The 26,272-nt window shown below is 38.8% G+C and overlaps 1 protein-coding gene across 1 annotated transcript in view; it reads left to right on the plus strand.

Annotated features, from left to right (window-relative positions):
* The first annotated feature begins 246 nt into the window (after positions 1-246).
* Positions 247-26,272, plus strand: part of LPCAT2 (lysophosphatidylcholine acyltransferase 2) — a 65,088-nt gene continuing 39,062 nt past the window's right edge. Inside the window, exons 1-8 of the mRNA XM_006053679.3 lie at positions 247-537; positions 6,320-6,459; positions 7,901-8,118; positions 9,627-9,739; positions 11,880-11,940; positions 12,824-12,882; positions 14,357-14,391; positions 17,075-17,129. Of these exons, the coding sequence (XP_006053741.1) occupies positions 367-537; positions 6,320-6,459; positions 7,901-8,118; positions 9,627-9,739; positions 11,880-11,940; positions 12,824-12,882; positions 14,357-14,391; positions 17,075-17,129 (852 nt within the window). The 5' untranslated portion in view covers positions 247-366. The remainder of the gene's footprint in view (positions 538-6,319; positions 6,460-7,900; positions 8,119-9,626; positions 9,740-11,879; positions 11,941-12,823; positions 12,883-14,356; positions 14,392-17,074; positions 17,130-26,272) is intronic.

Consider the following 26,272-nt stretch of genomic DNA (forward strand, 5'->3'; position numbering starts at 1 on the left):
CGAAAGTTAAGCCAGGTTGGCCTGATGCTGGAGCAGAGAACAGTGTAAACTGTCTCTCTTGCGGGTGCGTCGCTTTGAAGGAAAAAACATTCACCTCCAAGGGGGCGGAGCTATGAATCCCAAAAGGAAGGGACAGACACCTAAAAGGGTGGGACTGTGCTTGAGGTGGGGGGTTGGGGGGTGGGGCCAGAACCTGGGCGTGTTCGGAGCCAGAGGGGCGGGGCTAGAGCAGAGGGCGGCTAGGTAACTTTGGCGCCTGCGCAGAAGCCCCGGACTCCTAAGAGGCTCCCGCTTAGTCTTGGCGGCGGTGCCCACTGGCGCGCTCCGCGTGGGTCGCTTCGCTCTAGTCAGACGCCAGGGTCGACCATGAACCGGTGCGCTGACGCGCGGGCCGTGGCGGCCACTGTGCCGGGAGCTGACGTCGGGAACGCGGGGCTGCGGCCGCCCATGGTGCCCCGCCAGGCGTCCTTCTTCCCGCCACCTGTGCCCAATCCCTTCGTGCAGCAGACGCGGCTGGGCGTGGCGAGGCGCATCCAGGTGCGGGGCGAGGGTCTGACAGGAGAGGTGGATTCCAGTGAGGGTCATGGGTTAGAGGGAGGAGGGCAGATCCGGGTGAGGGACGTCTGACAGGGGAGGCAGACCCAGGTGAGGGATGTGAGTCTGACTAAAATTCAGGGGAGTGACTAGAGACTGACAGGCAAAGCAGATTCCGGTGAGCGACCAGAGTTTGAGAACGGAGGTAGGTCCAAGTGAGGGGAGTAGGTCTGAGGGAGGATGCAGTCCAGGTGAGGGACGCCTGACAGGGGAGACAGATGCAGGGCAGGGGTGTGGATCTGAGGGAGGAGGCAGTTTGAGGGGGGCCATGGGTCCGTCAGGGGAGGCTGTTTTAGACGGCAGTGTGGGTGTAAAGGGGAAGTGACTGAGGGGAGTGAGTCTGGGAAGCCAGGCTCGAGGAAGAAAGGGATGTAGATCTGAGAGGGGAGGGCTTCTGAAGGGGCCAGGAGTCTGCAGGGGGCAGAGATGCTGCGCTGAGAATTTAGGACCCTTGGAGGATGCTTGGAGGTCTGGGTGTGTGTGTGACAAGAGAAGATGCAAAGAGCATGTGGGTCTTGGGAGAAGGTGCTAAACAGGAGGAAGCTGAGCAGGCCCATGGCAGAGGAAACATTCCGTACTGAGAGGAGGGAAGGGCTCTGGGAGAAGAACTTCAACCTGAGTGTGTGGAGGTGTAGTGGGAGCTCATTGTATTGCAGGAGAGTGAGTTTGGGGAGCTTTTTGTTGTTGTTTTTCCTGAGGGAAGGAGAGGAGTCCTTTTGGGATGAGAAGAGTGAGGGAGAAGGCAGAGAACCCAGGTCTGGAATTAGAACCAAAAGAAAGGTGCGATGTTTTGGCGGAGCAGTTGCATCAAGGGTGGGAAATCACAACCTAAGAAAAGGAATAATATGGGTCCATTTAAGGTATTCAAGAGTTTTTGGTCCTGAATCAGTTTTCACCCAAACACTTCTCGTAGATTCAAGGACGTAGATTCAAGGAAGAGAGACTTTCTCTGGTTGTTAAAAACGGCTCTATACAAAAAGGAAGTTTCTGTCCTTTCCTTTTTCTTGTAAAGCACTGCTTTTACCATTAGCAGTTACACTCACTCTTTGGACTTCCTCTTTGGTGAAGTTAGTGATCAGAGAACAAGATAGACTATGCAAGCTACATTTGTCCTCTGTGTTCTGCATGGGAAAAAAATAGTTTTAATGTTTCCTGTCCATCTTACGTATTTATTTACTTTGGATTTGAAATAGTGTAATTTTTGCACAGCATGCTTATCTGCACTGAGACCATTGTCCTCTACGGCAGAGATAGGTTAAGTGCTGGGCTAAGCAGTGTGGGTGGTGGTTAACAGTAATGGTTGATGGGTGCGAAGGTATGAGAAAGGAAGAGGAAGATAATGAATGTAGCAATACTTCTTTGTAAAGAAACTAAATGTTTAAAAACATGATCTTAAAATGTGTCTTAAAATGGATTGATATGTCCGGCTCTTTGCGACCCCATGGACGGTAACCTACTAGGCTCCGTGGTCCATGGGATTTTCCAGGCAAGAATGCTGGAGTGGGCTGCCATTTCCTTCTCCAGGGGATCTTCCCAACCCAGGGATTGAACCCGGGTCTCCTGCATTGCAGACAGACGCTGTACCGTCTGAGCCACTAGGGAAGCCCACATTGATATTCCCATGATATGTTAAAATTTCTGAAGGTGAAAGTCACTCAGAAACACTTAACAAATTCATTGACTCTCATTCAGAATTCCTTTTGGCCTGAGTTCATCAAATCAGTTATACTTAAATGAAAGTATGTCCATCTCTTCTGGTTCATATATTGGAGAGAGGCTCAAAGTGGCATGTTTGTAAGTATGTACATTGTGTCTGGATTACTGAGTTTTTGGTTTTTAAATAGCATGCCTGCAACCATTTAGAGAGCACTTCCAAGTAACTCTATAAGAATTGTGATATAATGGAATGATCACTAGTCTTAGAAAACCTGCTCAGGCCCTGTCATTTATAAGTTGTATGACTGGCCAAGTCAGTTGACCTCTTTGAACCTCACTTTCCTTATCTATTAAATTGGAATAATAATACATCAAAGGAGGGTTAAACTTAAGTGAAATAATACGTGAAAGAACCTGGTATTGCTTGCTGATCTTGATAGTTATCAATGCCATTTGTTATGTACAAATTGTATGCTGCTGCTGCTAAGTGGCTTCAGTCGTGTCTGACTCTGTGCAACCCCGGAGACGGCAGCCCACCAGGCTCCCCCGTCCCTGGGATTCTCCAGGCAAGAACACTGGAGTGGCTTGCCATTTCCTTCTCCATTTCAGAAAAGTGAAAAGTGAAAGTGAAGTCGCTCAGTCGTGTCCAACTCTTAGCGACCCCATGGACTGTAGCCCACCAGGCTCCTCCATCCATGAGATTTTCCAGGCAAGAGTACTGGAGTGGGGTGCCATTGCATTCTCTGACAAATTGTATACTGTACTTAAAACTTAACTTACCACTTGGATTGGATAGAAATGAATATAGTCGCAATATTTTTTAAAACGTTAAAATGCATGTAGACAGAGATTCCAAAGTAGTTTCAATGGCTTGAACAGTCTGGGTAAAGCAAAATTTAAATAGACATGATTGAAAAACAATGTTGTCTGTATTATCCAGTTTAAAAGATTGATATACTTGTGTTTAAGGATGACTCAATATGATGAATATAGGCTAAATTTAATCTTAAATGATGATCAATATCTTGTTTAAGATTGTTGTCACTTCTGCATCTCATAGGGCTTACTTAGCTTTACTGCTCCTCCTCTGTTTTTGACTGTTAAAGGGTCTGTTCCATAGTGGCATGGAGAAAATTAGCCTAGCTTTTCTTTCCTCAATAGAATATGGAATTATAACTATGGGTCATTTACCATATCAAAAATATTTGTTGGATGCCTTCCATATGCCAGGCATAATGTTACTCTCTGGAGATAGAGATATAATAAACAAGAGAAAAAAGGACTCTGCCTATCTTAAGCCTGTATTTCACTGAAAAAGTTAAATAAGCAAGTATAGAAATATATATAATTCCATGTCTTAGTAAGTGCTATGAAGAAAGAGAGGAAAATAATCACAATAGTGTCAAAAGAAGGCCTTCCTACAGAGATAACTTATTACCAAAAGAAAATATGCATAATCCTCTTAATCAGTTACTCAAAATTGGTTTTGTCATCTTAATAATGTTTAAATATTAAAATTTTAAATCAACTTTGTCTGTATACCAGCCGCAACTGCAAAATGAAATTAAATAATCTCATGATAGCAATAAGTGAAAGTTGTTCAGTCATGTCCGACTCTTTGCGACCCCATGGACTGTATAGTCCATGGAATTTTCCAGGCCAGAATACTGGAGTGGGTAGCTGTTCCCTTCTCCAGGGGATCTTCCCAACCCAGGGATCAAACCCAGGTCTCCCACATTGCAGGCAGATTCTTAACCAGCTGAGCCATCAGGGAAGCCCAAGAATACTGAAGTGTGTAGCCTGTCTCTTCTCTAGCAGATCTTCCCAACCCAGGAATTGAACCAGGGTCACCTGCATTGCAGGCAGATTCAAGACCACTACAATGAAAACAACAGAACACTATTGTAAGAAATTAATGAAGATTTACATAAAATAAAGAGCTATACCATGTTTGTAAGTTGGAAGAATCAACATTATTAAGATGGTAATTCCTCCCAAATTGATCTATAAGTTCATCGAAAGCTCAACAAAAATTCCAACAGGCTTTTTGTGTGGAAACTGACAGATTAATTCTGAAATTTATGTGGAAATACTAAGGATCTAGATTATCCCAAAAGAAGTTTGAAAAATAGAAAGTTGGAGGACATATACTACCAGATTTCAAGACTTACTACAAGACTACAGCAATTAAGAGAGTAGGGAATTGACAGACATACAGACAAATAGATCAACAAAACAGAATAGAGAGCCTACATGTATGTTCAAGTGATTTTTTGACAAAGTGGCCAACAAAATTTATTGGGGAATGTGGAGTCTTTTCAACATTGGTTCTGGGGATGGCACTTCACTGGTGGTCCAATGGTTAAGACTCTGCACTTCCCTGGAAGGCGCACAGCTTTGATCCCTGGTCCAGGAACTAAGATCCCACAGGCCTCACAGGGGAGGCGGTGGGGGGTTGGGGGGGGTGGGGGGGAAAGTAATTACACAGTAAATTACACAGAAAGTAATTTACAATGGATCATAGACTTGAACATAAAAGCAAAATCCATATATCATCTAGAAGAAGAAGATATAAAATATCTTCATGATCTTGAGATAGGTAAAGATTTCTTAGAAAGGATGCAGAAGAGAACTAAATTGATAAATTAGTCTTCATCAGAATTAAAACGCTTCTCATTGAAAGATACCAATAAGAAAATGAAAAAGCAAACCATGGAATAGGAGAAAATATTTTCAATATATATACTGAAAAAGGGCTTGTAAACAATATATGAAGACCTCCTAAAAATTGATCAGAAAAGGACTAACAACCCAATGAAAATGGACTAAAGACTTGAACAGATAGGTTAAAGGGATGACCAATACGCACATGAAAAAATTTGCTCAGCATCATTGTTCATTAAGGAAACCACAATGAGATATTATTTTACACCCACCAGGACGGCCACAAAGACTGACAACACTGAAAATTGATGATGTGAAGCAACAGGAACTTTCACACTTCATTGGTGGAGGTATAAAACGACACAACCACTTTGGAAAACAATTTGGCATGTTCTTTAAGCACATTCTGGCCTGACAATTTCACCACCATCCACCATGAATGAAAATGTATGAGTCTCAAAAATTGATGTTTACTCATATAGATAAGAACTTATAATAGGCTAAAGGTCCCTGAACAGATTAATAGGTAAAATAATTGTGGTATATTCACACAATGGAATATCACTCTGCAATGAAAAAGACTGTATTACTGATACATATGACAACATGGTTGAATCTCAAAAATATGAAGTGAAAGAAGCCAGACATAAAAGAGTACATACCTTGTGGTTTCATTTATATGAAAATATGGAACAGGCAAAAACTATAGTGAAAGATTGTCAGTGGTTGCCATACACTGAGGAGACATTGACTACAAAGAGACACAAGGGAACTTTTTTGAGTGATGGAAATGATCTATATCTTGATTATGGTGGTGTCTGCATAGGGCTATACATTTGAAAAGCTCATATTTAAAATAGGTGCATTGTATTTTATGTAAATTATGCCTTCATAAAATTGATTTTTGAAAGTGATTTTAAACACCAAATGTCAGCAAGGATATACAGTGACTGAAATTCTCATACACTACCAGTGACATTTTAAAATGATACAACTGGACTTGCAGTGGTTAAGAATCCACCTTGCAATGCCAGTGACAGGGCATTCAATTCCTGGTCTGGGAAGACTCCACGTGCCGCAGGGCGACTAAGCCTCTGTGTCACAACTACTAATCCCGCACTACCAGTAAGCCCAACACACCTTTTCTTTGTTTCCCCAGCAACCCCTATTCACATTCACTGGTTTTCTCCCCTATTTCTTTTGCTACCTAGCAGACTTTGTGAGGTCAGATATAATGTCTTATTTCCTTTGTGCTTAGATCGTTGCCTGGTGCAGGGTAATGCTCAATTCATCTTTGAGTGAAAGCTTGAATAGCCCAAGATTTTTCTTTTAAGTATGTCTGTTTGATAACTACAGCATTAAAATAATGTCATCTATTTTTTTTTTAATTAACTTTGACTTTCAGATTTTCTTCCTTGGAATTATCCTGCTTCCAATTCGTGCCCTATTGATTGCAATAATTTTATTACTGGCGTGGTCACTGGCTGCAATTTCAACAGCATGCTGTCCTGAAAAGCTGACCCACCCAATAACTGGTTGGAAGAGGTAAGAAGTAACTATGTCTAAATATTAGGTGAATCAAGATTAGAAGAATTCATTGAAGTTTAGGCAGTGATCAACAATTGTGGCTCTGAATATAGGATATTTTGGAATGCAGTCGTTAGAGGCTGTGCTGTGTTGTGCTTAGTTGCTCAGTTGTGTCCGACTTTTTGTAACCCCATGAACTGTAGCCCTCCAAGCTCCTCTGTCCATGGGGATTCTCCAGGCAAGAATACTGGAGTGGGTTGCCATGCCCTCCTCCAGGGGATCTTTCCAACCCAGGGATTGGACCTTGTTAGAGGCTACATCGCTATAAATCAAAAACAGGTCTGAAAGTTCTGTGACAGGGTGAGTTCTTTATCTTTAAATAAATAAAGATCTCAGCTCTTAAACTACAGAGCAAGGAGAGAGCAATCATTTCCCTGTGCCCTCCTGAAAAGTACTTGGGCTTTCTGTGTCTTACTTCTCACCATGAAATAAAAGAGAAACTTCCTTGGGAGTTAGTTGCTTAATAGCTCCTCACAATATTATTATGTGAATGTTGAGAGAATTCAATAGGAAGCTCATTTTTTAAAACTCCTGTCAGATGTCTTATGGGAGACACATATTTTTCATGAAAAGCTGTATGCTTATTCATATACTGAGATGTCCATCATGTGTTTGCACTTCTAGGACTGTGTTTTTGTTTTTCTACGCAATTCAGTTTATCAAAGACAGAGACTGGATCTTACTTGTCTTATGTGTCCAACAGGATTCCTGGCACAATTTGATTTAATTAATTTTTAATGACAGATTCTTTTAAAATAGTAAACAAATCAATAACCAGAATTAAGTGCATCTTTGTTCCAGGAAGTGAGATAATAAATTTACTTCTTAAGATTCTTCATGATTTTTAAGGGCTATAATGATATAAGTAATAAAGCTTACTTTTAAAATTTTATTTTTAAAATAACTCTGAGGACTGTTTCAGCATGCTAGTTCTAAGAGTGTTTTTGGGGGTAGCAGCATCTTTATTACACAAATATAGATATCTAAGGTGACTCATATGAAGGACAAAACTGATTTGAATTTCTCAGTAGGGGATGCATGTTGAAAATTCTTTCTTATTACTTTATAGTCACAGAATAATGGAGCCACTTAGCCACGTGGCCTTGGAAAAATTACTTCTCTGGGCCTCAGTTTTCTCATCTGTAAAGTGGGAATAATGATAAATGCTCTATATTTCATAAAATTGGGCTAGGGATTAAAGAAATTAATATGCATAAAGTACTTAGAACAGTGCCTGGCAGAAAGAGCTCTGCTGAAGTGTTAGCCATTCTTCCTAGCTGATATTTTAAAATGAAGTGCTGACGTGTTTTGGTTTTTGCTTTGTGCTTTAGAGTAAAACCCTGCTGGTAGCTGCAATTGGTAAAGCTAATTATGTCCATTTTCATATTTATTTCCAAAGGAAAATTACTCATCCAGTCTTGAAGTTTCTAGGCCATGCCATGTTCTTCTCAATGGGGTTTGTAGTTACTGTGAAAGGAAAGATTGCAACTCCGTTGGAAGCACCAATTTTTGTCGTTGCCCCTCACTCAACATTCTTTGATGGAATTGCCTGTGTTGCAGCTGGATTACCTTCTATAGTATCTCGAAATGAGAATGTGCAGGTGCCTCTGATTGGCAGTAAGTACTCTGTAAGACAACAGTGATAAAATATTTTCATGTTCATGCTTTGAATTTAGAAAGTTCTGTATAGTTTACTGATTAATTTTTTAAAGACTTAAAAATAATAAAACACTTCAAACATATTTCATTGCTTTTAATGAGGTATAATATCAAAAGAATGAATTTATGAAAAAAGATTAAAGACCTCCCTACCTATGCCTCATCATTCTTTTTATTTTTTTTTTAATTTTTAAACCTTTCAGATATAACTCTTTTAAATATTTATTTATTTATTTCATTTATCTTTTTGGCCGTGCCGTGCAGCGTGTGGGATCTTAGTTTCCCTACCAGCGATCAAACCGGCACCCCCTGCAGGGAATGCACAGAGTTTTAACCACCAGATCACCAGGGAAATCCCCTATCATTCTTTTTGAAACCTTACCTCTGCTGCTGCACCATCACTTCTTCCTGCTCCTAAATATAAGCCCAAAAGAACAGTTTTTCAATACAAAATATGGTAAATTTTTTAAAGAGAGAATTTAATTGAAGAATTTGTGAAAGCCCCAGTTACCTAGTATTTCAGTGAATTTCTCTTCAGGGTATTAGGCTGATAAATGCAATAAGTCTTTTCTCCTAACTCTGTTTTCTTCATTATTGCCCCCAAATCTCCATGAGGGAAAAATGTGTAACTCGTTGAAAATTATGATGTAGAACAATAAATGCTTCCTGACATAAAAATAATGAAACAAGTGAAATTGCTTTTTCCCACCAGATGCTTTGCTCTCTCCCCTGGGGATTAGTCTCTAAGTAACTGCTTCCAGTTGTCCCAAGGCTATTGCCAAGCATCAGGTGGTGAGAGGGTAGGTTTGAAAATTGCCTGATGCTGTCTTGGTACTCTAGAGAAAATGATAGTAGTTCTTACAGTTTTGTCATTCAGCTAAGAAAGACACACACACTCTCTTTCTTTTTTTTTTTAAAGATAACCACCTTGCTTTGTGTAACATGACATTTTCCCCCAAAGTTGTTTAGCAATAGATATTTGGTGAAATGAGGTTTATTGTGCTAGGAAGCTACCTACTTAAAAGACTGTTGCACTGAAAATTTTATTAAGATAAATAGCAGTTGCCCCCTACCCACCTGTACTATGGCTTCACATAATTAGTTTGCAGTATTATTGCAGGAATATTCCCAAAATAAAACAAGACAATCTTATGGTGTATTGCGAATGTTTAATGTAAATTGAGAAAGAAGTCTTTTAGGGAGAAAATTGCATTTTTTTTTCATATTCCTGTTGCTAACTTCTGTGAAATCAATGAAATATTTTTAGGTATAAATAGCCACCTGTCCTTTTGAAGCCAGAATCTATTAATAAGTTCTAACAAACTTTGAGTTAGAGGGTTTTTTAAGTTGTTCTCTTTGATTTGCTATCTTTTTAATTTTCCATGCAATTTGTTTTATGATTTGGTATCATTTCTATAGTAGCTGTAGCCCAAAATATGACTTACGACTTTTCATTTGTTTTAAAGGAATATTGCGGGCCTTGCAGCCAGTGTTGGTGTCCCGTGTAGACCCAGATTCTCGAAAAAACACAATAAATGAAATAATAAGGCGGGCCACATCAGGAGGGGAATGGCCCCAGGTAAAACACAGTAGATGTTTATTTAAATGTTTTGAGAATTTATTTTTTGTACACTTGTATATATTCATTTGGATCCACAGATAACAATATCAGGGTACACCGTATGCTAGTTGTCTTTAGCATAATAAAAGCAGAATAAATGAGTAAGGATTAAGAGATCCTCTTCTGCATGAGATACTCCTAGAATTAAATGTATCATTCTTTTTTATTCTCCAAACTCTTTGAACTGGTTTTTACTTTGTGTCATAAAAAGTAATTCTCTACCTCTGAATTTATTTATCATTTTAAAGATGAGATACTAAAGCTCAGTTATACTCAAAAATATGGTGGGTGGGTATTTTTTGAAAGTGATTAATATTTTAAGATTATCTGAAGTATATTTAGATAGTGCTTTTCAGTTCAGGGGGCATTTCAGAATCACCTGTAGAACTTTTCTACATTTTACCATCCCATCTCCTCCTTCCTCTGGAATAATTTTTTTTTTTTTAAGTTTGTTTATTTTTGGCTGTGTCTGGTCTTAGTTGCCCCACAGCATGTGGGATCTTAGTTCCCTGCCCAGGGATTGAACCCACCTCCCCCACATTGAAAGACAGATTATTAACTACCGGGCCATAAGGAAGTCCCTGGAATGCTTTTTAAGGTGTGGAAGGTGCAACGTTTATTGCATAAATAGAGCCTCATGGGTGATTCTGATAAGTACCCCCATGTCTTTGCCCAGGTGAAAACAAGTGATCTCTAGCAGAACTCATGGTCCTGAGGTGATCTGGCTACTCGTGGTAATGTTTAGATATTAAAGTACTAAGAGGCATATGATCAGCCAGGAGGTTTTAGAAACCAAGGTATGTGAGGAATGATTTAAAGAGTGACTGGGAAGAAATGACATTTGGAATAAGGATTTGATTTTGCTCTTTGGCTCCAAGGAATTTATCTAGGACTGGTGGGTGAAAGTAAACAAGATTTCAGTTCACTTTGCTCATTTCAAGGAACTTCCTGTCCAGAATTAGAATGGTCTGATTTGGAACCTCTTTCTGGAATGTTCAGGCATTAGCTAGGCAACCACTTGAGGGGATATTATAAAAAGAATTCAAGTATTAGAGATGCTATATGATGTTTAATGCCCCTTCTAGTTCTTGCTGCTGCTAAGTCGCTCCAGTCGTGTCTGACTCTGTGAGACCCTGTAGACAGCAGCCCACCAGGCTCCCCCGTCCCTGGGATTCTTGAGAGTTTATGATTTACTCTATATTAATTTATTCTTCATGGTATAGCTATAGAAAATGCACTGCATGAATTATATTTGTTATTGTAGCTAATTGGAATAGGAAACCTGTTTGTTTGTTTTTTAAGTTGGAGAATGGAATCACACCTATTCCCAATTTTTGTTTTACAAATAACTTGTTTTATGGCAGTTTAGCTTACTAATTACTTTAATTATTACAAAATACCCATTACTAAATGCTGTAAGTGCAGGGATTTTGTTTCTGTGCTTAGCAATTTACTCATTGCTAAATTCCAAAAGTTTCAGAAAAATCAACCTGCTGTTTTATTCAGTTAATGGGGAACTGTAGTGCATAGTTTTTGTGTGAAAATCATAATATATTAAAAACACCTCCTCAGAAAAGAGTATTAAATTGTATTCCGTATGTCAACAAATTCAAGTAAGCATAAAGCATATTGTTGGTATTTCCTCCTTTTTTCTCAGTACAACCTGAAACTGTATGTTGTAAGAGGGAATATCATTTAATGGGAAAATTGAAACAGAAGTAGCAAATGATTTAGTTAAAGGTGTATACCAGTAGAAGAAAGAATTTAATATTGCATAAAATGAATGCAACTTTGACCATGATTCAGGGTCTACAGCTTCTTTGAACCCTTTTCAGATCATTAGCATCATCATTAAGAAACATTTACTGTGTATATTCTCTCTTCAAAACTTTAATTCATTTTCAGGTTATCTTAATGGTCAGACTATACTTCTTTTAGAGCAAAACTGAATGATCTGATTCTAGGTTTCACTGAAATCAAGTGCTAGCCTTTTATTTTTGCTTTATAAAAGTTGGCAACTGTGAAGTCATAAGAAAGCAAGTATAGAGATAATCTGTTACTTAGACTGAAATATTAAATCTATTCCTTTTCTCCCAAGATACTAGTTTTCCCAGAAGGTACTTGTACTAATCGGTCCTGTTTGATTACTTTTAAACCAGGTGAGATCAATTAAATTATGTATTGTGACAAAATAATGATATCTCAAATGAGCTAATAATAAATATACAAAATAACTCATCAGTTTGCTTGGAGCATTTCTTATTTTCTGATAAAATGTTTTTAATACTGTGAATCCACAACTCACTCTTTTTACTTTCTCTTTTGGTATCATAACGCCTTCTTCTTTGAAATGTCGTGTGTGTGTGTGTGTGTGTGTTTGAGCAGAAACCACTAGCAATTTTTCTTTTCCTCCGAGAACAACCCCCACAGACACTTGGGGTCCGTGTTATCAAGTTAGAAAACCTATTTCAAAAAAAAAAAGAAAATCTATTTCAATTATCATTATAATACTTTCAATTCCTTCTGAGGGTCATGCCTTTTTAAAATATTATGAAGTTGTGAATTTTATAGCAATTTATAATTTCATATGTCATTTAACAGTCATTACTAATATTTTTAAATGTTTTTGTACTGGCTGCTAGAATGCTCAGAACCAAAGTCAGAACTCACTCTAACAAGTGTGGCAGTTAGTGGTTCAGCGTTTAGTTTCATCGACATTTTCTTCTCTTTATTTTATCTTTTCCTCTTAAAAAAAAAAAAAATTGATGAATAAAAGGTATTTGGAAAATGAAAACGAATGGAGATAAAAATAATATTTTAAGTGACTTAGGCATAACATTTAATATTTTGCTTACATATTTCTAAATTTAAAAATCTCTCATTTTGGCTAACATTAGGAATTTATCAACATTCAGCCAATAGTTTATGTGTACTCTTAAAACATTTAGTATATTTACATCATTTATTATTAATTTTTTAATTCACTGTAAAACTTGTATTCATATAAAGAGCATGTTATAAAATTTCACTATGTGGTTATAGGAGCCTTCATTCCAGGAGTTCCAGTGCAGCCAATTCTCCTCAGATACCCAAACAAGCTGGTAAGCATCATATTTTACTATGAGAAGAATCTCACCATTCCAAACAGCACAAATTCTCTAGGACCCCTTTTGCTTGAATAAATTGATGAATGGGTAAATGGTGGGAACAGGTGGGCAGTCTCATTCTCCTTGCCACATTTAGTTTTTAAAAATTTGCAAGATTGTGGAGTTCCCTGGTGGTCCGGGGTTAGGACTTCACCTTCTGGTGTTGGGGGTGAAGGTTGGATCCCTGGCTGAGGAGCTAAGATCCTACATGCCTCATGGGCAAAAAACCAGAACATAAATAACAGAAGTAATATTGTAACAAATTCAATAAAGTTTTCTTTTTAAAAGTCTGAAGCCTGGTTTACAACCTTAAAAAAAAGATACTTTCTTAAAAAAACTTGGAAAGTAGGCACAAATTGGTTGATACCAATTTTTGATACTGCTTTTGCTATTACTAAGCTACAGGAAGATATCTCCTTAGCTTCTGCCCTATTGTCCCTGTGATATTATGAGTACGTCTCAGCTCCAGGGTCTTTTAGATTAGATTTGAAAAAGCTCTCACAAAGTTATGATTTTTCATTAAGCTTGAAAGGAAAAACATCTCCTGATTGAATGGTCATTACTGGTAGAGAAGGATTGAAGTAGCAGGATAAATTTGGAAGAGGCTTGGTGTTCAATGACACTCAGTACTTAGTAGCTGAGACACTTGGCAAGTAGCTTAAATAAGAAAATAGCTGCAAAGAACTTCACATTCTACAGAAAGTCCATGTGGGCTCAGGAAATAGCCTTTGCTCCAGCAAGATGTATTGTTGTCTTCTGGATATTGGTTGTGTCATCATTTTCCTGAAGAAAGTTATTTTTTGGCAGGGAGACGGATATTTTGTTTCTGAGAGGAACTTTCTTTACTGTAGAATTTACATAAAAAGGCAGGACGTAATTATTCGTGCTCTATGTTATTTAAGATTGAGTTCTTGATCAACTTCCTATCAGTGGTTAATTTCTCAGCTTTGCACACTTTTAGTTAAAAAATTAAAATTTATCAAATTTTTACTCAATATACTTCTGCCTATGGATTTGCATTTGTCATTTATCCAAATTCTTTCACTCTGTACTATTTCATTTTTCTCTGATATAAACTTCTTTTTGAGAACTGACGTATTCTGGTTTTTGTAAGCCAATTAATTATCCAGATACGTTTATATTAGGAAAATAGTTAAGCATACACAATCATTTTTTTAAAAAAAATTCAGATCAACTTAATTCCATAAAAAGATACGTGGTTACATATGGATGACAGACAGATCTTTGCCATGTAGATATATAATCCAAGAATTGATAGATCACTTCACTATTGTTTAGTGCTTGTTTTGCTTTTCAACATATTGCTTTTAATTCAAAAACGAAGTATATGAATACCAATATCAAAATAAAATTTTTGGTTTTGTTTGATATTTTTTCTGTAATAGTTTAAATACTATTGTTATTCTAGGATACTGTGACTTGGACGTGGCAAGGATATACATTGTAAGTTGCTTATTATTCATTTATATAAATTTTATTTAAGTGAAGAAAGAGAAAGAATTTTTTTTTAAAGCCTTGTTTTTATAGAAGTAAAGATTTCTCATCAGAGCCTTAAATAACTGATAAGTTTCTGTAGAGAACATAACTATCTTGCCCATTAAACCCCAGTTTAATGGGGTTTAATGTACAGGATTTAATGTGCAGAATTCTCCCATGTGCAGAATTCTAGTTGTTCGTCAGTTCTAATGCATCTCAAGTGTTTACCAATTCTTAAGAAACATTCCAGTGATCTCATTTGCATCCTCCTTAGCTTAAATTTTGTAGTTTCATTCTCAGTGCAAATTTAACGTTATCTGGTGTCTCCATCTTTTTTTTTCACCTCATTGGTTTAAATAGTCCAGAGTAGTTTAGTCATATGGCCTGAAATAGTTGTGATGTGTCTGATTTGAGTTGAGGAAATAGCTAAGCAACTTTTCACTTCCACTCTTGGGTTTTGAGAGGCTGGGAAATCAGCAGTTTCTGTAAACAGTTAAGAGAAGAAAGGAATACAGTTTCACTGTTAAGCAAGCTGAAGTGAAATAGACCTTTTAAAAAGAGCAGAACACATAGAATCTTACTTTCTCTCAAGTTCTTTTGTTTAGTTCCCCTCCCGATTCAGGTGCCTCCTTTGGTCCTTTTACCTGCGCAGACAACATTGACATCCCTCAGTGTTCACCTCAAGGAACCTGGCTGGCTTTGGGCTGCAGAAGAGAAAAATAAAATGATAAACCTTCCCCCAAATTAAAAAAAAAAAAAAAAAGACAACCTGTTTACATTTTGGGTTTGAGGGCTTTCCCAGAGCTTATGCAGTAATGCCTTTTGATACTGTTACACACAGAGCTCAAATTATTGATGGATAGGTGACCATCACTTGGAAATATTTAAAAGAAATCATACTTTGCCTTCAAATACATTGTAGACAATCCAAACAACTTATGAAAATTAGATTTTTTTTCACTACAAACTTATTTTCTCCATTTTTTGTGTATGTAAATTGCTTTGAAATAACATATTTAAATCAGAATAGATGGGCTGATTACATGTGTTAATAAATACTGATACTTGTGAGACATTTATATTCCTGTTATGCTTCAGCCCTTGGTCGTCAGAGTTAAGTAAATAACACTAAAAATAGGGCACATAAACTGTAAAGGATATCTATTTATTCCCTTGGCTAGAATATCTTTCCTGTCATTACTAATTTCGAATTCCTGGTTTTCAGAAACAAATAGTATGAGAACGTTTTAGGAAAAAAAATACCTGAAAATTGAGGGATAACATAGTTCTATTTCCTGAGGTATGTCATCCTCAGGGCCTTTACAAGTCTGCTTAGAGATAGTGACTTTGGGTTCATTGTGACTTTTTTTGGTTTTGCAGCTGGACCAGTGGAAATGAAGGTCAAATAGGAGATTGGGGGTAAATAGCGTGGTTAAGTATTTAATCTAGGCTTCTAACCTGAGAAGTATGTGACAGGAGGAAAAATAGGAGAGAGAATACAGCTAAGAAAGGAAAAAGAATATTTTCAGAGTTAAAGATATCTTAGGATTTGTAAACAAACACAAGATCTTCTAAAGAAACAACTTTTTAATCTTAGGTCACATCGCACTCATGTGTGGTAACCTCCCGTTTTTACCTTATCTTCTCATCTCCATCATGTTATATTTAGCACTGTGTCTGTTATGTCCAAATCAGTTTCCCCAATTGTCCTTGAGAATTCCATAAGAAATGCTGTTTGGTTTGTCTGTAGTGTGGACAAGTCGAGTTTCAAGAGATGTGGTGTGTGGTTTCATTTTGTTTTAATAGTGTTCAGAATTTTCAAATCAATATTAAATCATTGAATTCCAAAGCTCTCTGTTAATCATTAAAGAAAAACTTACTTAATGAGAGATAATGTGGATTGGCTTTTATTTTTGTGGGCCCACATTTTTTTTTTCACTATTAAAAATAATTTAGTAACATAATATTCTACTCAGGAGTTTTTCTGTAGACAAATTACTATATCTTAAAATGTGACTGTGAGTAGTTTTCTCTAGGTCTAGGAGTATTAGTTGTCAAAGAGACTTCAAATTTGGGGTTCCTTCTGCTGAGCTGTGGCTCTGACCCACAAATACATATTTGGTATTGTGTTTGGCAATTTAACTTTTGAATATCAAGAATAGTTCTCTATCCTCCAATTAAAAAAAATCCTATGGTAAACCATGGGGGCTTCCCAGGTGGCGTAGTGATAAAGAATTTGCCTGCCAGTGTAGAAGATGCAAGACACAGGTTCATTCCCTGGGTCAGGAATATCCCCTGGAGAAGGAAATGACAATCCACTCCAGTATTTTTAGGAAATCCCAAGACAGAGGAGTCTGTTGGGCTACAATCCGTGGGATTGCAAAGAGTCAGACATGACAGAGCAACTGAGCACATGATAAACCATAAAGGAAAAGAATATTAAAAAGAATGTAATAAAAAATTTAAAATATTTTAAAAAGAATAGGTCTCTAAGCCCAAAAAGTGGTAAAGCAGCAGACTGGCATTTATAAATGCAGAATATGTACAAAGAGTGACAAACGTTGCTTGTTTGTCAGGAAAGGATGGTTGAGCAATATTAGATAGTACTTGTGTTACCACATAAAAATGGCCTTCTCTCTTTTCTCCTCAGCATTCAACTTTGTGTGCTTACTTGGTGCCAGCCCTTCACAAGGGTGGAAGTTGAGGTAAGTGGTTCAAAATGTAGCCTTGAAACTTGTGGTTTGGCCTTTCTTATCATAGTGAATTTTCAGTCTGGAGAGATCAGATGTAGAAAGATTGGGAGTTAAGTTTGCCACCTTGAAAATAAGCCCTGTTCTTTTTCAAATTGTGTATCTAAACCCAAGCTGTCAGAACTAGCCCTTAAACTTGTGTTAGGAAGCACAACTTCCTAGCTTCTGGGAATTTCGAACATGTCACCACCATGGTTGGCCATGTTTTCATCGCTCACTCCTATCTTTTTATTCCTTTTAATGCTGACAAATAGATTTAAGGGACTAGATCTGATAGACAGAGTGCCTGATGAACTGTGGACAGAGGTTCGTGACATTGTACAGGAGACAGGGATCAAGACCATCCACAAGAAAAAGAAATGCAAAAAAGCAAAATGGCTGTCTGAGGAGGCCTTACAAATAGCTGTGAAAAGAAGAGAAGCGAAAAGCAAAGGAGAAAAGGAAAGATATACACATTTGAATGCGAAGTTCCAAAGAATAGAAAGGAGAGATAAGAAAGCCTTCCTCAGTGATCAGTGCAAAGAAATAGAGGAAATAACAGAATGGAAAGACTAGAGATTTCTTCAAGAAAATTAGAAACACCAAGGGAACATTTCATGCAAAAATGGGATCAATAAAGGACAGAAATGGTATGGACCTAACAGAAGCAGAAGACATTAAGAAGAGGTGGCAAGAATACACAGAAGAACTTTACATAAAAGATCTTCATGACCCAGATAATCACGATGGTGTGATCACTCATCTAGAGCCAGACATCCTGGAATGTGAAGTCAAGTGGGCCTTAGAAAGCATCACTACAAAGAAAGTTTGTGGAGGTGATGGAATTCCAGTTGAGCTATTTCAAATCCTGAAAGATGATGCTGTGAAAGTGCTGCACTCAATATGCCAGCAAATTTGGAAAACTCAGCAGTGGCCACAGGACTGGAAAAGGTCAGTTTTCATTCCAATCCCAAAGAAAGGCAATGCCAAAGAATGCTCAAACTACCGCACAATTCCACTCATCTCACATGCTAGCAAAGTAATGCTCAAAATTCTCCAAGCCAGGCTTCAGGAATATGTGAACTGTGAACTTCCAGATATTCAAGCTGGTTTTAGAAAAGGCAGAGGAACCAGAGATCAAATTGCTAACATCCACTGGATCATCGAAAAAGCAAGAGAATTCCAGAAAAACATCTACTTCTGCTTTATTGACTATGCCAAAGCCTTTGACTGTGTGGATCACAATAAACTGTGGAAAATTCTGAAAGAGATGGGAATACCAGACCATCTGACCGGCCTCTTGAGAAACCTATATACAGGTCAGGAAACAATAGTTAGAACTGGACATGGAACAATAGAATGGTTCCAAATAGGAAAAGGAGTATATCAAGGCTGCATATTGTCACCCTGCTTATTTAACTTATATGCAGAGTACATCATAAGAAACGCTGGGCTGGAGGAAGCACAAGCTGGAATCAAGATTGCGGGGAGAAATATCAATAACCTCAGATATGCAGATGACACCACCCTTATGGCAGAAAGTGAAGAAGAACTAAAGAACCTCTTGATGAAGGTGAAAGAGGAGAGTGAAAAAGTTGGCTTAAAGCTCAACATTCAGAAAACGAAGATCATGGCATCGGGTCCATCACTTCATGGGAAATAGATGGGGAAACAGTGGAAACAGTGTCAGACTTTATTTTTTTGGGCTCCAAAATCACTGCAGATGGTGATTGCAGCCATGAAATTAAAAGACGCTTACTCCTTGGAAGGAAAGTTATGACCAACCTAGATAGCATATTGAAAAGCAGAGACATCACTCTGCCAACAAAGGTCCGTTTAGTCAAGGCTATGGTTTTTCCAGTGGTCATGTATGGATGTGAGATTTGGACTATAAAGAAAGCTGAGCACTGAAGAATTGATGCTTTTGAACTGTAGTGTTGGAGAAGACTCTTGAGAGTCCCTTGGACTGCAAGGAGATCCAATCAGTCCATCTTAAAGGAGATCATTCCTGAGTGTTCATTGGAAGGACTGATGCTAAAGCTGAAACTCCAATACTCTGGCCACCTGATACAAAGAGCTGACTCATTGGAAAAGACCCTGATGCTGGGAAAGATTGAGGGCTGGAGGAGAAGGGGATGACAGAAGATGAGATGGTTGGATGGCACCGACTCAATGGACATGAGTTTGGGTAAACTCCAGGAGTTGGTGATGGACAGGGAGGCCTGGCATGCTGTGGTCCATGGGGTCACAAAGAGTCAGACACAACTGAGCAACAACTGAACTGAATGCTGACCTCTGCCAAGTTTCATGATAAGCCTTCACATCCTGACCAAAGGAGCTACAGTAGCTGGTGGAACCCCTCAGCTTCTTGAAGATTTATGTTCTGTGAAATCTGAGAGATTGTGAGAGAGGCACAGAGTCAGAAACTCTCATTTTTAGAATAGTCTGTACATGGAAAACCTGAAGAAATCGTGTTATGTGAGCCATTAAGGCAGAAGAGCCATAAAGGTAGCTCATATCATCATTCACAGGACACTTTTTCACGTTCAGTGACAGTGGCATGTGGGGAGTGGAGGAATAAATAGAATATTCTGAAAATTCTGACCAGATTTTTAAGACTTTGAAGATTGATTCCAAGAACTCTGCTTAGTTTCTAGGGATGACATGGAATAATGGGCCTTTGAGTTCAGAATCTTGTTGGCTTTGGTGATACCCTTAGGTAGCTTCTGAAGAGAGGATCACAATAGTGGTTCTCCAGATTTTTGCTTGGATTTTCCAATTGCATCCACAGCTTTTGTAATGAAAACCTTAAGTTTGTATATGTAATTCAGAGTCCTGAGTGGGGGCCAGTGCTCTAAGTGACAAGACTGTGGAATTTAAGTTATAAGAATCTTATTTTACCTTGTTGGATAGCTTGGTTATTCAGCCATTTAGATGTCAGTAATGCCAAATGTTGTAGGAGCTCAAATTATGTCAGAGTGAGTTTGACTACAATGAAATTTTTCTTGAGACTTGCAGGTTGCTTGCCTGCCATGAAAATACTTGTTTATTAATTACATGTCACACTTCCCCACTTTTATAACCAGCTCAGTATCTCTCCATGTGACCAGAAAACACTAGATCTTAGATGTTTCTAGAGAAACAGGTTCAATTTCCTGAGTCTATGAAATAAACTGACAACAAGCAGATTAACAGCGGAAAAGATATATACAAATTTATTCATCTGTATCCTAATAAGTTTAGAAACTATGAGGAGAAGCAAATGAATCAGATTTCTTTTTCTGAGACTTCTCAGTGCCTTTGAAATGTTTGACCACTGAACCCCTTTTCTCTCTGGAAACCTCCTAGAACCAGTGTTCCATAGAATAGCATTTTGGGAAACCTTGTGGAAAGAAATATCTTATTACTTCTAAGTACTCCGAGCACTGCTCTTCCTTCTTGAATAGCTTCTCAGATAGCTAGCCCTGTTTTCTTTATCTAAAAAGAAAAAGAAAACCCAAACATAAAACAGCCATACTATCTTCCCTGCAAATTCAGAGATACTGTTTTTATATATGTGTGTGAGAAGTCACTCATTCATGTCTGGCTCTTTGCAGTCCCATGGATTGTAGCCTGCCAGACTCCTCTGTCCATGAGATTTTCCAGGCAAGAATACTACAGTGGGTTGCCTTTTCCTTTTCCAGGGGAAGTACTCTTGCCTGCAAAATCCCATGGACAGAGGAGCCTATAACTATATATAGAGTTCCTTCCTCTTAAGTTACCCCTCTTTAGCTAAGATCTGGCAGTAGATGTGGAAATGCACACAGAACTGTTCATTTTTTTCGTCTAGCACACATATCAGTGGTCAAATTCTGTTACAACAGAGGTATGCAAATTCCTCGTGCTTTTGCCCTGACCATTGTTACCACATTTCCTTTTTGGGTAGGGGCTTGCTTTCTTTCTTTTCAATTACAGCATTTGCATCCTCCTACCAGTTCTTAGACTATTCAGATAATATTTTCTGCAAAGCAAAGAATATATCCTTTGTTCGATAACTTCACACTCAAAATAGCTTTCAACCAGTTGAAAACAGCTGAATAGGTAGGGATTTGAGGTGTAAGAATTGAAGATGGAAATTTGTGGAGTTCAAATTGGGTATTCTTGTTTTTGTTGTTGTTGTTTAGTCGCTTAGTCGTGTGCAACTCTTCTGTGACCCCATGGACTGTAGCCCACCAGGCTCCACTGTCCGTGGGATTTCCCAGGCAAGAATACTGGAGTGAGTTGCCATTTCCTTCTCCAGGGAGTCTTCCAACTCAGGGATCAAACCTGCATCTCATTCACTGGCAGATGGATTCTTTACCACTGCGTACCCAGAAGCCCAAATTCTTATTTTAATTGTTATTTGAAGTTTATGAGTCTGCCTTTCACCCAGGGAACTCCTAGCTACTTTATGACTTTTGAATATGTTAATTCCTCACTGCTGCTGCTGCTAAGTCGCTTCAGTTATGTCCAACTCTGTGCGACCCCATAGACAGCAGCCCACTAGGCTCCCCTGTCCCTGGGATTCTCCAGGCAAGAACACTGGAGTGGGTTGCCATTTCCTTCTGCAATGCATGAACATGAAAAGTGAAAGTGAAGTCGCTCAGTCATGTCAGACTCTTCGCGACCCCATGGACTGCAGCCTACCAGGCTCCTCCATCCATGTCCCTGGGATTTTCCAGGCAAGAGTACTGGAGTTGGGTGCCATCGCCTTCTCCGAATTCTTCACTGGTGGGCTGTAATTGCAAAATGTATCCCAGAGGCCCGCCAGGCACTAAGTATATGTGCACCATGGCTCAAGACTCTCACAAGGGACTTCCCTGGTGGTCCAATGGTTATGATTATTTTTGCTTTGCAAACAAGTTCATCTGTACCATTTTTCTAGATCCCAAATATAAGTGATATTATATAGTGTTTGTTTTTCTCTTTCTGACTTACTTCACTCTGTATGACAAGCCCTAGGTCTATCTACGTCTCTGCAAATGGCACTATTTCAAAGAACTGCACATTTCTAAAGATTCACCTGTTAAAATCCTTTTCTGTTACTTAGAGGAGGAAAAGATTGATTGTAGTATCATTACTAATCAATCTTCCTCTTGTCATCATTTATTTAATGAAAGGATTGTGCTCATGTGGTCATTAAACAACGAATAAACCAGCTTTACTGGTTCAGAGTATTCATGCAAAAGACTGGCTCTGGGTAACAGAGAGCCTTAAACAATGCTTGGGAGAATTGGGGCTTAATCTTGTGTGGAGTCTAAGGCCCTTGAGGAGGTACTTTTGGGACCAAAAGTACAAAGGATGCTAGTGTGGGAAGCAGTCCAGTTAGACTCTGACCTCCTCCTCGTCTGGGTCAAAATGGTACAGAGTAAATAGGGTGAGGGAGGAGAGAAGATTGCAGTGAGGAGGGGAATGGACCTGGGGAGCCTATCTCAGGTGCAGTGGGAAAGTGAATTGAAGTTCACATGGGATGCTGTAGGGGAGGAGAGATTTCCCTCTCCCCATCCAGGTTTGATTCCTGGGTCTATGAAATAAACTGACAACAGGCTGATTAACAGCAGAAAAGATATATACAGATTTATTAACTTTTCATATGGTATGCATAAGGGCATCACAGGGGATAAAAAGTGAATACCCAAAAAAAGTGAGATTTGAGAGCTTGTATACCTTATTATTTCCCATGGGCAGAGGAGCCTGGTGGGCCGCAGTCCATGGGGTTGCTAAAAGTTGGACACGACTGAGTGACTTCACTTTCACTTTTCATTTTCATGCACTGGAGAAGGAAATGGCAACCCACTCCAGTGTTCTTGCCTGGAGAATCCCAGGGACGGGGGAGCCTGGTGGGCTGCTGTCTATGGGGACACACAGAGTCAGACACGACTGAAGCGACTTAGTGACAGCAGCAGCAGCATACCTTATTATTAATAATAAAAGCAGGGGAGGAAGGGCATAGGCCACTTAGGGGAGAATAAATGATTTTTAAGAAAGAACAGTAGGCTCTTAGAATAGATGGGAGATGTGATGGTGTGTGATAAAGTTTGGGTGTGATGTTGCCTTCTGGTCTCCTCCCCTCTGATGAGAGTCAGTCTTGCCTGTATGATGAAATTCACTAGGAGGAGATTTAGGACAATTAAGTTCTTTTTGTAAGATCTGTCATAGGCAGATAAGGGGAGTTCAGAGAAAGCCTCTCCCTCCATTGCTGTTTTTAAGTGTCTTCAGCTTAAAATAATATATCTAAGAGGCATATTTGGTATGGCATGTCCTGAACTCCTTCACTGCCTTCTTTCTAAAGTTGAAAATGAAGTGTCATTGAAATGAAAGTGGAATTGCAACTTGAGACACAAGGACCATGTTTGAAACAGGAAAATAGCATGGCAGCAGGTCAAAGAGGGACATAAGAGGACTTCCAAGCAGCAGTGAGGTTCGATTTAAGTAACTTGATCCTCGCCCATCACATCGACAATAAAAAAAAAAACAGACTTGGTGTTAAGATCACATATTTTGGCCCACCTGCACAAACTAGAAGGATAAAAGATCTTCAATATAAGAAACAAAAAAAATTTTTTGTCTCATTGCAGCATGTGGGATCTTAGTTCCCTGACCAGGGATTGAATCCATGTCCCCTACAGTGGAAGTGTGGCGTCCTAACCACTGGACTGCCAGGGAATTCCCAAAAAAGTACTTTTATATTTGGAGCCAGCATGGTCACCTTGAGAAATTACATAATTTTTCAAGCAGCTCCAAGGACTTGAACATGAATTTGTAGTAGCCTCAGCCAATGAGGTTTTGTACCTTTGCTGAGCATCTCTCAGTTAGCATCACTCTCTAACAGGAGTAGGAAGGCAGGATGAGGAGAGTTGACTGAGCATGTGATTAGCACCCTGCATGTGGCGGAAGTGGCAGATTTAGGTGACAGAAAGTTCATATAGAAGTGTCTGACTCCCAAAGTCCAGTGTAGACAGGCAGACAGATGTTGCCAGGAGGGGATGGATAGAGAGGGATGAATAGGTGCTGAAAGAGACCATCAGGTTCTTGGAGTTTCTGCATAACTAGGTTAAGGGAGGAGTAAACACTGATAGATAATGAGAAAGTCTCATGGAAAACCTTGTCAGAGGAGGAGATCAGAATGGCCAAGGCGGAGTTGAGAAGGGTATCTATGGCTAGGTGAAGGGGCTGTGAAATCAAGATAGGCCATCAGTGTGGATACTGAGGATAGCAAGAGAAGATAAAGGTAGAAAATTTGTGGTTGGGATCACTGGGGTATTTAGGTGTGTATTAGGGTTCAGTGATAGATAATGGCAATCATGTTACCCTCTCTATGGCTGATCTTCCTTCCAAATAAAAGATATGTTAATGCAGTGAACCTTGAATGACTTTGTACAAATTGGAAATGTGATATAGAGGACAAAGTCTTCTCCAAGGAGAAGTGACTTTTTAGAATTTCCACTGAATGGCTTCTCAGAAGGGTTGGGGGCCTCCAAGACCTATGAGTGTCAAATCCAGGCTGTTAATTATTTTGGACTGTTAGTGGAATTTGTTTTTGTGGAAAATACTTCCTGCACTAAAAGCAACCAAACTCATAGTTCTTTGTATTGTGTTCGGTTAGCAGTGTAACAGCAATTTATTTTTTTAGGGTTTTCAATATGTGCTTTTATGACCCACCAATCAAGTGTATTATAAATGATCTTTTGGCTTTTTAAAAATGAATAGTTATTCGACAATTTAAAATTTTAATTGATCATATTATTTTGTTAGTTTTTCTGTGAACATCTCTTTTAACATAGTTTTCTTCCTTGGATTTTATCCCAAGCAACTGTAAGAGATTTTAACTTGAACATGATGGAGGGAACTTTTGGAAATATTTATTTGCATTGTTTGTTGCTCTGGATATATAAGTGATGTGGGGACCTCTGGTGGCTTAGTTTATTTTTCCAGCTTAAAGAATGACTGGGTACTAAGTGAAAAGCTAGACTTAGAAGTGCAGTTGAAAAGGACGGAATCTAGTCAATTTTTCTCCTTTGACAGTAGAGGTAATTGAGGCCTATAAAGGCTAAATGACTTTTCCAGGATCTCGCATAGCAGAGCCAAGGCGTCAACCCAGGCCCATGCTGTCTCCGTACTGTGACATTGTCCTCTTGAAGAGGATGTTAAAAAAAAAATGTGAGAAGTAAAGTGACATTATCCTATGATTTCTGTCCATTTTATCCTAAAAATGTCCCTTGGGTCCATTCTGGCCTCTACATCCTCCCTCCCTCTGCTCATGTTATTACCATCACTCACGTTGATTGCAGTTGTCTCCAGGGCTCCTCCCTGCTCTGAGCCTCTTCCCCTTTGGTTATCCACTCCCTGCCACTGAAGTTACTGCTCAAAAACTTGGACCTGGTCATTTAACTCCCTTGTTCAAACTTTATCTCTGAGTCACCATTGCCCGTAGGCTTCTTAAATATGATTAACAGGCTTGAAAACAGATCTGTGTGAGTCCGAAAGTGGTGTTATTTATACAAATCTTTACTTTTCTTTCAAGCTGTGACCTGGTCATTTGTGTGTGACCTTAGCTATATTGTTTAACCTCTCAGAGCCACATTCTTTACCTATCAAAGGGAAATGGGGAGAATTTGCCTCATGAAATTGTTGAAAGAGTTCATCACATAAAACCCTTTATATAGGAATGGATAAAGAAGATGTACATATAGACAATGGAATATTACTCAGCCATATAAAGGAACGAAATTGAGTCATTTGTAGAGATGCGGATGGACCTAGAGACTGTCATACAGAATGAAATAAGTCAGAAAGAGAAAAATAAATATCATATATTATTGCATATATGTGGAATCTATAAAAATGATATAGATGATCTTATTTGCAAAACAGAAATAGAGACACAGACACAGAGAACAAACGTATGGGTTGGGGGGAACGGAAATAGGGTGGGATGAATTAGGAGACTGGGATTGAGATATATACACTATTGATACTATGTTTAAAATAGGGGAGAACCTACTGTATAGCACAGGGAACTCTACTCAGTGCTCTGTGGTGACCTCAATGAGAAGGAAATCCAAAAAAGAGGGGATATTTGTATACCTGTAACTGATTTG

This window comes from Bubalus bubalis, chromosome 18 (genome assembly GCF_019923935.1).
Source record: "Bubalus bubalis isolate 160015118507 breed Murrah chromosome 18, NDDB_SH_1, whole genome shotgun sequence".
Lineage (NCBI taxonomy): Eukaryota > Metazoa > Chordata > Mammalia > Artiodactyla > Bovidae > Bubalus > Bubalus bubalis.